Source organism: Macadamia integrifolia, unplaced genomic scaffold (genome assembly GCF_013358625.1).
Source record: "Macadamia integrifolia cultivar HAES 741 unplaced genomic scaffold, SCU_Mint_v3 scaffold337, whole genome shotgun sequence".
In the NCBI taxonomy this organism is placed as follows: domain Eukaryota; kingdom Viridiplantae; phylum Streptophyta; class Magnoliopsida; order Proteales; family Proteaceae; genus Macadamia; species Macadamia integrifolia.
The window spans coordinates 68249-84988 of record NW_024869435.1 but is presented as its reverse complement, the minus strand read 5'-3'; the positions used below and the strand labels follow the sequence as shown (position 1 = coordinate 84988).

The following is a 16740-nucleotide window of genomic DNA, read 5'->3' as shown; positions in this document are numbered from 1 at the left end:
GGTATCTTACCTTCTAAGTTTTTCTTTTCCATTTGAATATTTTTTTATTAAAAAAAAAAAAGAGAAAGTAAAATCTCTTATTATTCAATTATTTGTTTGAACTGTGACTTGTAAGAACCATGTCAGGAAGACGATTCCTTGAAGTTCCAATTACAGAAGTCAAAGTCTTCCTCGGAAGTCAAAGTCTTCCTCCTTTGTGGGTTTGTGGATTGCCATTAATATTCCAACCAATCACAATATTTTAAATACCATACAAATATAAATGATTTATTCTCTGGACTCTTCCACTCCTCAAATACAAATTTCCCATCACCCTAGCCATCTCCACTGGCTGCAGGTTGCAATGTCTTCACCAGGGGAGTAAGTACTCTTCCCTTCTCTCTACTCTCGTGTTTAATCTTCTTGTTTTGGTTGTTGGGTTGATTTGATGAGTTGAATGTCCCATGAACAGATTCTTAATTCTTTCTTAGAGCTTCTGTGATTTCAATGTTTGGGATGATTTTCTATTTCTGGGTCATTGAAATTTCTTCAGACATGCTCTGCTTCAACTTGTTTAACTAATCTACCATCCATTTTGAGTTATTTTCTCCATTTAATTTCTTTAATATTTCTCCTTTTCCAGACCAAAGAATGAAGAAATTAGTTTTCCAAGTTGCAGTTTAAGCAAATTTCTAAGTTTTAATCATGTGCACTTCAATTTTCATGGTTCTGCACTTGATTCAGTAGCTTGTTTGCTTCATCTCTGTGTAAATTAACTCTTTATCATATTTGTTCATCCATTTGTTTTTCTCAATCCTGGGTTTTCCAATTTTTTGATAAAAAAAGAGTTGATAGTTGAAAAGAGGTGATGTTCTCATAAACTTGTTTTACTTTTCTTTCATATTTCTCAGATACTACCAATCTCTACCACCTGTGGTCAAGACTTATGGGGTGATCTGTCTGATGACCACTAGTGCTTACCATCTCCAACTTATCAATCCTGAGAACCTTGCATTATCTTATGAGAGTGTCTTGAAAAAACTACAGGTACAGCATGATGGCAACAGTAATGGCTTCTGGTTCACTTCTATGAATTTAGTTTCAAACCTGAAGTTTCAATATAGAGAAGCTAATTATAACTGTAATGGCATATCTCCTCTGGTCCTATAATTACAATAATAGTTTGATCATAATTTACTCTTCCACTTGGTTTGATGAGCAGATATGGAGGATTCTTACAAATTTCTTCTTCCTTGGTTCATTCTCAGTCCCATTCGCAGTGCGTCTTTTGATGCTGTAAGAAAGATCTTCTGACTCCTCTTGCATATACCATTTCAACTTCAACTTCAAATTTCTCCCCTGCATCAGAATTGGAAGAGCTTCCCATGTTAAACTGGTTGCAATTCACTATTAACTTCAAGCACACTGCAGGGCAGTGCTGGCCGGCGAAAACATTAGTAGAGGAAATCAAATTATTTCCATTGAATTCTTGTTCAACTTGTATCTTAAGATCTACTACTAGGGATTTTCTGTCCTTAACCTTTTTCAAGACTCCATTGTGCAATGTCTCTCTTTTCTTGTATCTGATACTTTTGAGGGTTGAACTATGCAGTGCAAGATATGGTGTTTTACTGGAGAAGGGACCTTTCGACAAAAGGACAGCAGACTTCCTATGGATGATGATCTTTGGAGCATTTTCCCTATTGGTAAATCCAAACACATTGCATAATCATCTGAGTTTCATTACTGTAGGTTATGACTGTTTCTTTCACTCATAGAGCAATGACCAGAGTAACCAAGACTAGCCCATGTTACAGGTGCTTGCTGCTGTTCCACTTCTTTGGTCTCCCTTCAGGGGAATTTCTTTGGTCTTTATGCTTGTATATGTTTGGAGCCGGGAGTTCCCAAACGCGCGAATTAGCATCTATGGTATTGTGACATTGAAGGTATGTTGTCCCCTACCATATTCACTTAAAATCAGCAATCTAAACAATCTGATTGATACAATCTTTGCTGATGAGCAAGTAAGCAGAACCACAAGATGAACCTTTCCAGTCTCTAGTTTGTCAATCTAGAAGATGGCAACCTAACCTAATGTAGTTAGTTAGCTTCCCCTTTCAAATTTGTATCTTAAGGGTGGGAGGGCATCTCTCATTGCCCTTGCCATGAACATGACAGATGAGTACTTAGTTGTGAAACAGGACTTAGCTTCAGTACTTCATTCTATTTTGTTTAACACTCATTGAAATCCTTCAGACTGAAGGGTTTCTTCACTGTATTATTGTTTATATCATTTTCCATTTGGTCTCCCTCCTCTAGGTCCAAAGTTTTTAACATGATAACATAGATTGCTGCAACTAATCTACTGGCTTGTAGGGTTTCTACCTTCCATGGGCAATGCTTGCACTGGATTTGATCTTGGGAAACCGTTTGATGCCCAATATCCTCGGAATGGCTGTGGGTCATCTCTATTACTTCTTGACAGTACTGCATCCTCTTGCTGAAGGAAGAGACATTCTAAAGACTCCTCTCTGGGTGTATCCTTACTATGATTTACATTGCTTTTGCGAAACCTTGAAATCTCATCATCTCATATGGGGCATTACGCATAGAAACTGCATTAAATGATTTTCAATATTTCAAAAACCCCTTTTTTATTCTTACATTAAATAACTTTTAGGAATAAAATAAGATTTTCTATTGTTGTGAATGTTTCTATCCTTAACTTATTTGTAGTCATAAACTTGTTGTATTTTGGGGTAAAGGAGCCCAAATCAACAGTCCAGTGGAACCCAATCCTTCTGCTGGAGTCGCATTCCGTGGTCGAGGCTATCGCCTTGGTACCCGCTAGCTTGTTTAATTTTGAGGTTAATGTACAAGAAATAAGAGCAAAGGAAAGAAAAAACAATGAGAAGAGAGAAAGACACATAAACTCATCGTTATTTTTGTTTTATTATATTTTTCTTTCAAATATTTTGTTTCCATCCATTTCTTGCATTTTAAACCTAGCCTAAATGGAATATGAAACTTGGTTGATAGTGGTGGACCCCCTACCTCCATCCAATGGTCGGCCCATCCCACTCACCCAATGGGTTACTCGAATTGTTAGAAGTTATCAATTACAAGGAGTGATTATTCTTTGCAGTGATGCAGTGAGCATTGGATGGTTAAGAACATCCGGGTACGCACCCCAAGGTCCTCTCGGCCATCCGATGTTCACTGCATCACTGCACTCACTGCAGAAGATGTCTTCACCAATTACAAGACTATGTTCCTTTTTCACATGTCTATCCTTTTCTTTCTTTTTCCTCTCCCTCTCCATCCAATTTGTGAGTGTACTAAATAATGGTTCAACCTTTGTTTTGACCGATCGAACCGTGGATTGGGAAGAGGAAATAATGGAACAGGGTGCCGGTGATAAAACGTAGGAAAACTTCTGGCTGATCTCCGGAGCCGGAGAAGGAGCAACAAGACCTGAAGAGTTTTTCCACTTGGACGCAATTTTATTGGAACAGGTTCATTCTAGATTAGCCCAGAACGGGAATGGGCTTGTAGGCTCATTCTAGAATGGACCACGTTCTTGGTCAAATTTTATGATCTTAGAATGAGAAATCATACCAAACATTATTCTTATCATTCTGGAATGTAGTTTGGAAACGGAGCCTCCCCCACATCCCCAGAAAAAAAAAAATGAGGAAGACCCGCTTTCTAATAATGAATGTGCACAAAGCAACCAATGGTCTCTAATAATAAAAGAAGAATTTTTTAATAGGACCTTAAAAGAAAAATCACATCCCATTTTGATTCTTAAGCTAATGATCCATGATATCAGTAATATTGGAGAAGTATTTTCCATGGGAGATTGCGGGTCGCAGGTTTCCATGCACCATCTGTGAATCCAAATATAGTGTCAAGGGACACAAACGAGATATCGGGAGGATATGACTAAAAATAGCCCTATTTCTAGTTTTCCAAAATTTCCATAAGGGAGGACCACATTATAGTGAGGTCAGACTGCCAAGGGACAATATCAAACACAATAACCAAGTAAGATAACCAATCCCTAATACGAAGCTCTGAAAAGATCGAGTATCGACTTCAAGGGGGGAGGTATGCCAACAAAAGGAGGCAATACCGATACGGTACGATACGTATACAGTGTGCTACAGTCATATAATGGCCAAGATGGGTCATTTAAAAAAAAAATTTTGATATTTTAAGGGATTTTTGTTCCAAAGTTGCTGCCAATCATATTTCTCTCAAACTAAAGTGGAAATCAAGGTTGGGAACAAGGATTTTACATTTATAGAACAATTACAAACCTTGAATTCTTAATACAATACTATCAATTTAGTGTTTATACATAATACATGTTATCAATAGTTTTTTTAATAATTTTTTTTTATGCAAAAGAGTATAAAATGTGTTTCATATCTATTTATGTGTGTATCTTAGCGTATCTCTGGTACGATACCCTTCAATACATATCTTAGCGTATCTCCGATATGATACAATACTCTCCAATATGTATCTTAATTTTGGTCGACTGATACCTATACTTTAATCCTTACCCCTACCTCCATCCAATGGTTGGCCCATCTGGCTCACCCGATCTCAGATGGCCAAAAAAGACTTCTAAGAACTCCCCAATCTCACTCCCTGATAGGTTCATAAACAAGATCAACAACTAAGCTTAAATTGTGATCACATCTAGGGCTTAAAATGTGACCACTAGGGAAGGTGGAGAGCCAAGCATCAGAGTACATAGAGGCCGTGAGTCTATAATCAATTTGGCACCACATTCCATGACACAAAAGATCTCTACATTAGCTTAACAAGACTATCCCAAGCCCAAGAACAATTCTTTATGTTTGCTTCTAAATAAGAATTTCGAGGAGAATATTTATCTTTTAGAACCCAAGTTTTGACTTTTGGAAGACAATATGTGCCACTAGGTCTACAATTGATGTCATTCTTATTTGCTCCTAGTCTCAAACCTTTTTTTTTTTTTTTTTTTTGGTGAGAAGTCTCAAACCTCGTTGATTATGATCAAGAGTGCACTCAAAAGGTTGCATATATTAATATATATTTTAATTTCTACCTTTGGATTCACTTATTATTATTATTATTTTGTTTTAGTACCAAAAGATTGGATTTTTTTCAACACCAGTAACTGATTAAATAAAACTGTGGGTAATACCTCTTATAAATACGTACATCACTTTATAATTTATAGGGGATGTTTTCTTCAATTATGGTCAAGGTAGAATCCTTCAACCAAGGCGTCCAAATGGTGTTGAAAAGGTATCTAAAATAGTAAAAGGGTATTATCGACTTCATACCATAGACGTAGATATTAATGATCCATGGTGTAGGAAAACTCGCCTATAATTTTTGTATTACGAACAATTTAATTTATCAATCGATTTGGATTTGGTTTAGATTCAATTTAAAATACAATTTGGATAAATTAATTAAAAAAAATTATATCAATATTTAAGTAATCAGATAATTTTTTTTTTAAATCCATTAATCCAACAAATTTATTAATATATTTCTCTCTCTTCTCTTCGGCTTACAATATTTTAAAATACCAAAGTGCCGGGGACCTTGGGTAGTGATACAAACCACATAGTACTGAGGATATCACCAATGAAATCAGCATTGCCTGACCACATAACAAACCTTACAATATACCACCAACCTTCACCCCAAAAATCTCAAGATAATAATAAAAAATAAAAGATTTGAAATTTAATCAATTAATGGATTGCTTATCCAATTCGGCTACAATTTTCACCTTCCCATAATGTGTTGATATTTTCAGGTGGTTTCAATTTTACCAACACAACAATAATTATTTTTCTTAAAAAAATATTTCAATTGAGGATGGTCATCACAAGTTAGGAGTCACAGTCATCTGATTCATAAGTAAACTATAGAACCCCAAAAGAATATACCTAAATGATGAGGGGTATATTTATCCTTATTCGAAAATGCTAGTCTCACATAATATGTGAGCCTCATAAGCTTGGCAATCTAATAATTTAATTAGATTAATAATTTTTGGGATAAAACGATACCTAGTAGCCTGGCCCTTGCACCAATTGACACAATTCCTCATAAAATGACCCCCTCATACCCTTACAAAATGAAAAACGCCACATCCTTTTTTGATCCCCGTGTGTCCCTGGTGCAGGGGCCATGCGACTAGGGTTTTTAGAGGATCCTGATGCTAATGATCCCTTTTGATGTGCTCTTGTGGTTCCTGATGTCAGTGATGGTGTGCTCTCATTCCCATCATTTTTTCCATCTCCCCTATTTTAAGAGGATCCCAATGTCAATGATTCCTTTTGATACGCTCTTGTGGGTATTGTTAGAGGAAGGGAAGTGGGCAACCAAAAAGAATTACAATTAATGGAAAAAGATCCTGGTCGCGTGCCCCTACGCTAGGCATAGGGATGGCGAAAAAACCACCCTACACCTTGGTTGGTCCCTGGATTGGCATAGTATCCATGCAACCAACTGACAATTCCCAACCCTAGATTTTAATAATGCAATCAATATGGAGAATCATATGAGCATCACGAAACATATACTAGGGATTCAAGAACACTCGTACTTGGATCCATATCGTTTGAAGAGAATAATCCCTCTGTAACAACTCCGATCGATTCTCTAGTGATCTTTTCTATGATAGTCGGGGACAATAATTTATTGGCCTTGCTACCAACTTATATACTGAAATCTGAGATAACACGGAAACAATAATAATTGATGTCTCACCCTAGGGTTTTAAATATCGAGTATTGGATTAGTATCGATCTCAGTTGATATCAATCCAGATCGATCAATTTTATCCTTATTATAAATAAAAAAATTTATTATTTTCTAAGCTTTTACCCCTAATCCAATAGCAATAGTTGATTCACGATTGACCTTGGCTGATACTGATACATAGAACCTTGGTTTCACTCATTATAAAGTCCTATTGTCAATATGCTCACATATCGCTTTACACTTTTAAGATGGTTAACTCGAAAGCCCATATACCCATTAAGGAGATTACATTCCCTATTTAGCTCCATCAATCAACACCTTTCCAGTAACACATGCCTGCACAATGACTATATGAAGGCCACTATATACGAAAACGTTATAGAAATTACAAAATATCTAGAATTTTTTTTTTTTTTTAAAAGCAAGAATCAAGAATCAAGAATCAAGAATCAAGAATCGAAAATCGAATACAACTTATTCCAATTCGATTCAATCATAATTAAAGATATAAATATTTAGTTAGAACCATTCTTAATCCATACAAGGCTACAAATAGTATTGCTGATCCTATGGGCTTATTCCACGCTGTTTCCTACTTGGTTGGACTACTTCTTCATTTGTTTAAATTCAAGTCTTCTAATTTTCCAACCTATTATTACCCAAAACTGACGTTTCTCATACATTTCTTCATTGGTCACAAAGATGTTGACCCTTAAGGCCTAAGAAATAAGGGCCCTGGCCCATGCCAAAGGAATCCATTTAAAAAAAAAAAAAAAATATCTCCTCCTCTTCTTCTTTTTTCTAATCCAGCCACCATTCACTAACCTTACCCAGTCTGTACTTCTATTAGGTGCAGAAGTCGTCACCCAAAATAAATAATTAAAACCCATAGAAGGGTTGACCCTTTGTCCCTCATCACCTAGACACTACTAAAGAGGCAAGAAACACAACATTCCTCTCCACAAGATTATAAAGCCACAGTCACTTCATTATTTTAATCCTAATTAACTATCTCTAATTAAAATAATAATAAAAACAGAAGTCCTATTGTTGATTGAAAGAGAAGACTTGTGACAGTTGGAATGGGCCCTACACCTAGGAGATGACCTACTTTGGTTGTTAGTTAAAAATAAAAAAAAAAAAAATTCACACGCACAACACAAATTAAAGATCAAGAAAGACTAATAGAATGTCCACGTGGGATTGGTGTCAAATTGTGAACATGGAGCTGAGTCGTCAGGTGACCGTGCATATCGGTTATACTTTTTTTTTTTTTTAAATATATATTTTTTACGGTTTTACCTCTAACACTAAATATGTGAATTTGAAACCGAAGTTGTTTGCATCGAAATCCTGAAATCATGAAATCATTTATTAAATAGTTAGATTTTGATTTTTAAAATTAAAATTGAAATTCAATTTTAGTTTTAAGATATAAACCATTAAACAGATTAACATTCAATGTTAAGCTCACATACATTTCAATAAAAAAAAATTAAGTTTACATTAACCAACTATTAAAAAGTCATATAACAATAAACAATGCAATTCAACACTACAATTTACATCTATTTCACTAAAATTTTAAAAGTAAAGAAGTTGTTTGGATAAAAAAAATTAGAAAACAGTTTAAAACCGTTTATACTGATATCTTTGTAAATGGTTTCGATTTTAATATATGAAACTGTTTATTAAATGATTCAATTTTGGTTTTATCTAAAAAATCTTATACCAAATCGAAACGAATTGTCTACACCATAATCAAACTGATTAACACCCTCATCTAAAGACGATACTGATAATTGATTGTCAAGGTATCAATATACGACCATTCCAATACCAATACTTAGAATTATGATTCACTCATATATATATATTTTTTATTATTATTTTAAGAACCAACCCATATATAGCACATGTCAATTTTCATGTCAAAATTCATTCATCTCTATCTTCTCATTTAATTATTTGATTTTTTTTTTTTTGTTAGTTTAAGGCCACTATTAAGGGGTCACACAGAAAGTCATAGGGTGAGATAGGGGACCCTCGACGGTCGTCCAATGCTACAATTATTATTTTATCAATATAAAGAAGATAGAAAGATCTAACCAACAACCTTTTCTTGACTTACTATAAAACCCAACTACCTACCATGGTTTTAGACTCTAGTGCATTTTTAAATTCTATTTGATATTAATGCGATATTGAAAAAATTGATCCTGATTTCTTTGAAAAACAGAATTTTTTGGACTGTTTTACCCCTTATCTGTATTGTTTCTCTTATAATGATAGATACCTAAAATCATACTGTCAACCATTGAATTAGAAGTTCATCTCCATCATATGTTCATGCATCCCTCAAAGGTCTCCTTCATATATTTCAAATTTCTAGATTTTATTTTTATCCTTAACTGTCATTGAATGGAAGCTTCACATCTTACCAAAAAAAAAATAGAAGCTTCACATATGAACAGAGGGGACCGACACTATATTTTTTATTTTTTATTTTTTATTTTTTGCTACGAAAGGGACCCACATTATATTAATGTAAATGGAGGGATATTTCATATTTTGAGAGAGATAGGCGGTGGAAAACCAAGAAACCGATCACGACACGGCATAGCTTTCTTTGAAATTTCTGCGCCCGTTTTTTGTCTTTGGGGACTGATCTTGTCCTCCTACCATCACTGACAAGGAAATTGCCGCTATATTCTTTCGAGCCTTCCATTGGTAGAGAGAGAGACGTTATTTTCTCTTTTATCAAATGTTTCTGCAAGAGCCACCACCAGTTTTGAAGCTTTAAGCTGTAAGTAATGGTTGTAGTTTTGTGCTTGTTTTCTTCTCAAAAGTCTCGTGTGGGGCGTAAACCCTTTATGCGAAATTGAATGTTTTGGTTTCATGACAATCATTTCTTGTTCTGGATTTGAAAGAGAATCACTTTGTCCTATCTCTAGACTGGAGAGGAACTTTTCCTCCTCTTTTCCCTTTTCTTCTTCTTCGACTTCTCTGTTTTTGTTATGGGTTCTGTTCTGTACTTACTTTCCTGGTAAAGTTGATTCTCAATGTCTAATTGTTCCACAAAGCTTCATTGTTGACTCTATTGGCAGAATACCCATTTGCATTTGCTTCTTCTTTGGTTGGTCATGCTTGGGATTCCTGTCTGAGATAGTATAAAAGCCTATAAGATTTCAAACCTTCCCTTTATTTTGTTTTGGGTTCTTTGAGTGATTTCTTTCCCCCATTTCCTCCATCCCCATCCCCACTTTTTTTTATAGAGAACTGGAACAATGATGGAAGAAAGGGAAATTCTTAAAGCAGAGGACAGTCTTGCATTGCCACCTCCTCCACCTATAACTGTTGCAGTGGCTATCAGTGGAAGTAAACAAAGCAAATGGGTTCTCAAATGGGCACTGGAGAAGTTCATTCCCGAGGGGAGAATTTTATTCAAGCTGTTGCATGTTCGTCCAAAAGTTACGGTGATCCCTTCTCCTTGTAAGTGATATCCTTCATAGTAATTCTCCTAGAACATAAAATAAATTAATAAGTAAAAGAAGAAGAAGAAGAAGATTTTTTTTCTTTTTTGAGAGATAATCTATAGGGTCTGTTTGAAAATTTTGTTGAACTAGAAGATTAATAAACAAGGGGTTCATTAACCCAAAAAAAAAATACAGGAACTTATGGAAACAGTGACAGGTTGACCCTAGGTTTCATCACTGAAAAGGAATGTTGGATAACAAAGTCTGTACTGCACACTGAACAATTTTAGCCTGAAAGCACTCAAACTCAGATGTTGCATGTGGCAAAGATTTACAGAGTAACATAACTTTATTGCCAAGTGAAATAAGGAAACATGGGGAAATAACCAATAATCCAATTGCGTATAAAGTATAAACCATGGGAAGAATCCTCCTATGTATTGACAAAAAGAATGTTGCAGCATAATCATTTGGGATTAAGACACATTATGCTATCCACAATGATTTGGTAACATTACCTTTTTTAAGGGCATAACATATCCTATTTGTTAAAGTGTTTTGTTTGTTCTTTTGTGTGTGTGTGTGGTAGCCCATCATAAAGTTAATAAGAAGCTGCTCAGGTTCCTGTTTCTATGTACGTGCTCATACTGTTTTCTTACCAATCTCAAAGAGTAGGAATTCTACCAACATGGGTGTATTGTAAATGGATCTAAAACTGAAGTATGGCTCGGTTTCTTATCCTTAATGTTTCTCATTTGCTTCTACCATTAGGCAATCACATCTAATTGTGAACGGAGAACAGATATAATACAACAAACACAAGTCTTAGCTGTTTGTACTGTTTGACTATATTGAAAAGTTTTCAAAGAATAAGACAATTAAATTCAAATTACTTATTTCTAGTGGGGAATTTGGCAGTGGGATCCCTACTTATCTCTCAAGTACGAGAAGATGTAGCTACTGAATATAAAAAGGAAGTGGAAAGAAAAACAAGTGAGCTGCTTCTTCCCTACAAGCAAATGTGTGCAAGAAGAAAGGTTGAAATCTCTCTCCCCAACCCCCCCCCCCCAACCAAGAAAGAACGATGAATATGTGGATTTAATTTTTTTTAATCATGCTTGCAGGTGCAAGTAGATGTCATGGTGATTGAAGCAGATGATGTCGCACGTGCAGTCTCTGGAGTAGTTGCCAAGTTCACAATCAGCAAGCTTGTCATAGGAGCATCCCTTAGCTTGTTCTCAAGGTAACAACACAGGACCAGTTTGTTAGGAATTGGCCCTATTTTATGGGCTTAAGTCACTAAATGACACCAAATATGATTATCTCTATATATGTTTTTTTTTTTTTTTTTTTTTTTTTTTTTTTTTTTAAATAATATGTCTTTATTACCTTATATTTTTAAGCCACGTTATTGAACCCTCCAATCTAGATTCATTTCTCTTACTTGTTTGATCTCATCAAAAGAAAAGAAAATATTTCATAATTTGCTTCATGAGAGTTGCCTAGCCATTTTCTTGTTTTGTACCAGAGGATGTCAGAGGCTAATACTGGTTTCTGTCAGGACATGCCTTACCCAATCTTACCCCATTTTACCAACACAGAGACACCATCCATATTCTTTTATCAATTATAAACCATATCTTTTGGTGCCTCTTTATGTTTAAGTCTTTAAGTCTTTTGATGAATCATAATCGTATCCATCTTTACATAATTTTAGTGACACTTTTTTTTTATTTTAATATCAGCCTATCTCATCATTGTATTGTCTCACTTCCCCTTAGTCTACATATTTTGCTCGTAACAGTAAATATGATTTTGGGGGTTGGGGAGCATTAAAGAAAATTTGTTGGTTTTTAGAATCTAGGAAGGCGGAAGGATAAGTATGGAAGAATTGGTTAGGTTTTAGACTCTAGGAAGGCGAAAGGATAAATATGGAAGAATTGGCATTTAGGGTATCTTATTTTATAAAACTTTGTTAGGTCAGTCGAGATTGCAATTCGTGTTACTTCCAGTATATCTTCACAGAACTAACACAAAAGATGTTGCTCGCTACCACTGTCTAGAGAAGTTAGCCGAAAGTATTATTTATAGATCATATTGAAACAGAAAGCATACAAATATTTACTTTTGGTGGTTTTTGTGACAAGTTGAGCATGATTAGCATCCCCATTCCCCACTTATGCTTGAGGAGAGCATTATCCAGTCTGCCGTATATGTTAGGGATATTTTTGTATGTTGTTGATTATTATTTTTTTTTTTTGGGTCCTATTTCTCTTTACAACTTACATGTCTTTAAACAGTATTTGCTAATGGTATATAAGATGGGCTAGGGACATAGGATGGATTTTATTCCTTAATTCTTGATTTCACCCTTTGCTTTTCTAACGACAGTTGTCCTATTATAGATATAAAGTTCTAAACTTCTTATCTGTGAAGCTCTGATGATTCTATATGCCTTATTCTCTTACTTTCATGAAAAAAAATGTTTACAGGAAATTTAAGGGTCATGATTCATCCTCAAAAATCTCGGAATGCACTCCCACATTTTGTACAGTCTACGTTGTATCAAAAGGAAATTTGGCATTTGTGCGTCCATCAACTTCAGTGTCAAACGTGGGTACTGAAAGTGAAATTAGTGATTCAAGTGAATCTGACAACAGTTCAAGTTATGCTTCCAGCTTAATGACAGGTATGTATCTCTTCCACTTAATGTCTTCATATTAGATAAACCAAATATAATTTTGTTAGTTCTCATTATACATACGTACGTGCATCTGTATTCTTGGTATCTTTGCATAATGCATGTCGATTGTCTTTGTTGTAGCTACCAGAAAGTGTTCCTTAGCACATTTGAAACCTTAACATCCTCGCTTTCATTTGGTTATAGATTGTGTTCAGACACACTCAGACATCACCTTTGGTTTGTTTATACATAGATGATAAGGTTCATAACATAGTTTGAAGGATGGGTTTTTTCCCTAGGATGTTTATGAGGAAATCTTCCTGTTTTCCCTATCATCCTCGACACCGTAAAGGAGTTCCAGAATTACAGTGTTCAGAATATTTGTGGTGGGAAATACATCATCATCAATTTCTTGGCTTAACTTGCTGTTATGAATGAGAATTCTTTATTCAGTTATGAAGATATGTCCCCTCTGGTGCCTTGCTGTTAACATACATTAACTTTTGTTCAAAATTATAAACAACTTATTTAAGTTGGTTTGTGTTTAAGAATGTTTGTTACCAAGCTGGAAAAAAATAACAGAATAAATGTTAAGCTGATTTAATGCATTGCTGCAAACTTGCTTTAGCATTTCTCTACTCTTTTGATATTTGGCATGGGAAGATACCAGTCTTCTTTTTGTCATATTTTTCATTCCTGTCTTCCTTTTCTACAAAATAGAGGTTTCAAGCCTTTTCAACTATTAACCAGATCAAACTCTGTACAGGATCAACTCCAGACCATTCTAGAGGTTCATCTCTGGATACTAATGATGTGGACATTATGAGTTCATATTCGAATGACGCAGATATTCGAAATGATGGAAATAGATTTTCTAGTTATGAAAGCTTTCGGGCAGATAATGATTCACAGATTTCTGCTCGTGCATCCACCTCAGAAGTTCTGAAAGATTTTCATTCATCAGGAGCCCAGGTAATTTTATTCTATGTATGAAAATTCTTTGCAACAGTATTAACCAGAGAAGACATTAAGAAAGAGTAGGCCTTATCTTTCTTACCCATCTTATCAATGAGAGACAGGTGTATGAAAATGATTAATGGGATAATCATAACTCGCTCGCTCTTCTTCCTGCATTTATAATCAAAGTTCAATGAAAAAATTTCTTATCTATGTGCAGGTTGATATTAATCTTGAGTTAGAAAGGCTGAGAATTGAACTCAGAAATCTTAAGGGAATGTATGCAGTGGCTCAAACTGAGAAAATTGATGCTTCTCAGAAGGTAAGCTCAGGTCCCTATGGTGAAAGAACTGAAAAGGAATTTAATTTGAATCTCTAGAAATCTGGACAATGAATGAGAAAGAATCAGTCATTAGTCTTACTTATAATTATGCTCATGTTTATGATTTGTATCAGCTAAATGACCTGCATAAACGCCAGTTGGAAGAAGCTGTTAAGCTAAAGGAGATCACCTCCAAGGAGGAGGAAGCTAGAGAATTGGCAAGACAAGAGAAAGAGAAACATAAAGAAGCAAGGAAGGAAGCTGAGTACATAAAGAAACGTGCTGAAAGAGAAGCTTCACAAAGGAAGCAAGAAGAGATTAAAGCCAATCGCGATGCCACAGAGAAAAAAAAGCTTGAGAAGGCCCTTGCAAGTCCTGTTCAGCCATACCTGATATTCACATGGGAAGAGATTGTATCAGCAACATCATCATTCTCTGAGAATCTGAGGATTGGAATGGGAGCATATGGTACTGTTTACAAGTGTAGTTTGAATTATACAACAGCAGCTGTGAAAGTCCTTCACTCCAAAGAGAGTCGGTGGACCAAGCAATTCGAACAAGAGGTAGTGCAATTATTTTCAGAAAGCCCCAAATTGACCTATTTCTTCTATTATAATTATTTGATGTTTCTTGAGGTCATTTTGTCTGACACCATCATGTCTGTTTCAGTTGCAGACTCTTTTATCTTCCAAATTTAAGTGTATATTCAATGTTTTAAGTAGAATAGTAAAACTTTGAGTGGTGACAATTCAATTTGAATTATCTAGCGAATATGATTTTTTACCCAAAAAAAAAACTAATAATAGGAGGTTGTCAAGAAAAGGCTTGAATTGATAAGTACATGGGAAAGGTGGTCATATCAAGGTCGTTAATTCCTTAAACGACGTAGTGTTTACTATTTGATTCAACATTCTGAAACCACATATAAGCTAGTTAACTGTAACCACATATAAGCTAGATAAAAGTTTTCAATTCTTTTACTTCACATATTGTGGCTCAAAGTCATAAGATTCATCAATATTAAAGTTATAAATTCATAGTTTCAAGACAGAGCATCAGAGGATCATCTAAAGGGATTCATGCACTTGAATTATTTTGGTTTTTGAGGGCTTTGCCTTTAGTGCCTTTACTTTATTCTGAACAGAGATGTTTCCATTAAGCATTTGGATAAACATTCATGTATTTTTGTTTATCTAACATTCATGTATTTTTGTTTGTCTGCTTTCAGCTTGAAATCTTGAGCAACATCCATCATCCCCATTTGCTGCTTCTTCTTGGTGCCTGTCCTGATCACAGCTGCCTAGTTTATGAGTACATGGAGAATGGGAGCCTGGAGGAGAGGTTGCTTCAAAAGGATAATACACCCCCCATCCCATGGTTCGAACGGTACCGAATAGCTTTGGAAGTAGCTTCTGCATTGACTTTCCTACACAAGTCAAAACCAAAACCAATCATCCATTGCGATCTGAAACCAGCGAACATCTTGCTTGATCATAACTTTGTTAGCAAGATTGGTGATGTAGGCCTTTCCATGTTGCTTCCTTCAGACTATTCTTCAGTAGCTACCATATACAGAGATACAGGCCTTGTTGGGACTCTTTGCTACATAGACCCTGAATATCAACGAACTGGGTTGATCTCACCCAAGTCTGATGTTTATGCATTTGGAATGGTAATCTTGCAGTTGCTAACAGCCAAACCTGCGATTGGCCTGACTGGCATAGTGGAAGAAGCTGTAGAAAATGGTCGCTTGATGGGCATTTTAGATCCGGAGGCTGGGGAGTGGCCAATTGGAGAAACACAAGAATTAGCTGTGTTGGGATTGAGATGTGCAGAACTACAACGTAGAGATAGACCTGATTTGAAGACAGAAGTCCTTCCAGTTTTGGAGAAATTGAAAAAGATTTCTGACAAGGCCAGAGATTTGGCACCAACTGTCAGATCATCCCCACCACAACATTTCATCTGCCCAATCCTTCAAGTATGCCTCTTGCATATTTCTCTCTCTCTCTCTCTCTCTCTCTCTCTCTCTCTCTCTATATATATATATATATATATTTATATATATTTGCTATTCTGCTCATTTTCATTGATTGGAGTTTGACATGGGAAATTTATTGTTTTCATACAGGATGTAATGGTTGAACCCTGTGTTGCTGCAGACGGCTACACATATGACCGCAAAGCAATTGAGATATGGCTCAAAGAGAATGAGAACTCACCCATGACTAATTTACCTTTACCCAATAAGAATCTTTTACCCAATAATGCACTTCTCTCTGCAATTATGGAGTGGAAGTCTAGAAGATAATGGCACCTGACCCTCCTTCAGCTGAAGATCCATGAGCTTTCTGTGGTCTTGAAGATTATTTTTTCTTTCCTTCAAATTTGTTGTAAATAGATAGTTGTATATAATTTTTTTTTTTTTTTATATGAGAGTTGTAAGAATATTTTGAAAGGAAAATGTGGTTTTAATACACATGTCCACCTAAAGTCTTGATAGGGCTGTGGTGCTCACTTTTCAATCTCAACTACATTTTACA

General features: G+C 35.4%; 2 protein-coding genes across 3 annotated transcripts; both read left to right on the top strand.

Annotated features, from left to right (window-relative positions):
• The first annotated feature begins 285 nt into the window (after nt 1–285).
• LOC122068080 (derlin-1-like) lies at nt 286–2935 on the top strand. The gene is made up of 7 exons (XM_042631928.1): nt 286–360; nt 891–1026; nt 1202–1275; nt 1592–1685; nt 1797–1925; nt 2356–2516; nt 2716–2935. Exons 1-7 carry the CDS (start codon nt 344–346, stop codon nt 2828–2830), a joined length of 726 nt encoding a protein of 241 aa, XP_042487862.1. The 5' UTR covers nt 286–343; the 3' UTR covers nt 2831–2935.
• Nucleotides 2936–9373: 6438 nt separating this feature from the next.
• Nucleotides 9374–16740, top strand: LOC122068059 (U-box domain-containing protein 35-like). Of its 2 annotated transcripts, XM_042631889.1 has the most exons (10): nt 9374–9565; nt 10035–10251; nt 11154–11272; nt 11360–11478; nt 12728–12924; nt 13685–13890; nt 14096–14197; nt 14332–14760; nt 15426–16178; nt 16329–16740. In XM_042631889.1, exons 2-10 carry the CDS (start codon nt 10047–10049, stop codon nt 16506–16508), a joined length of 2310 nt encoding a protein of 769 aa, XP_042487823.1. In that variant the 5' UTR covers nt 9374–9565; nt 10035–10046; the 3' UTR covers nt 16509–16740. The 2 variants fall into 2 exon arrangements, with proteins under 2 accessions (XP_042487823.1, XP_042487824.1); XM_042631890.1 differs by lacking the exon at nt 9374–9565 and having other exon boundaries at nt 9671–10251.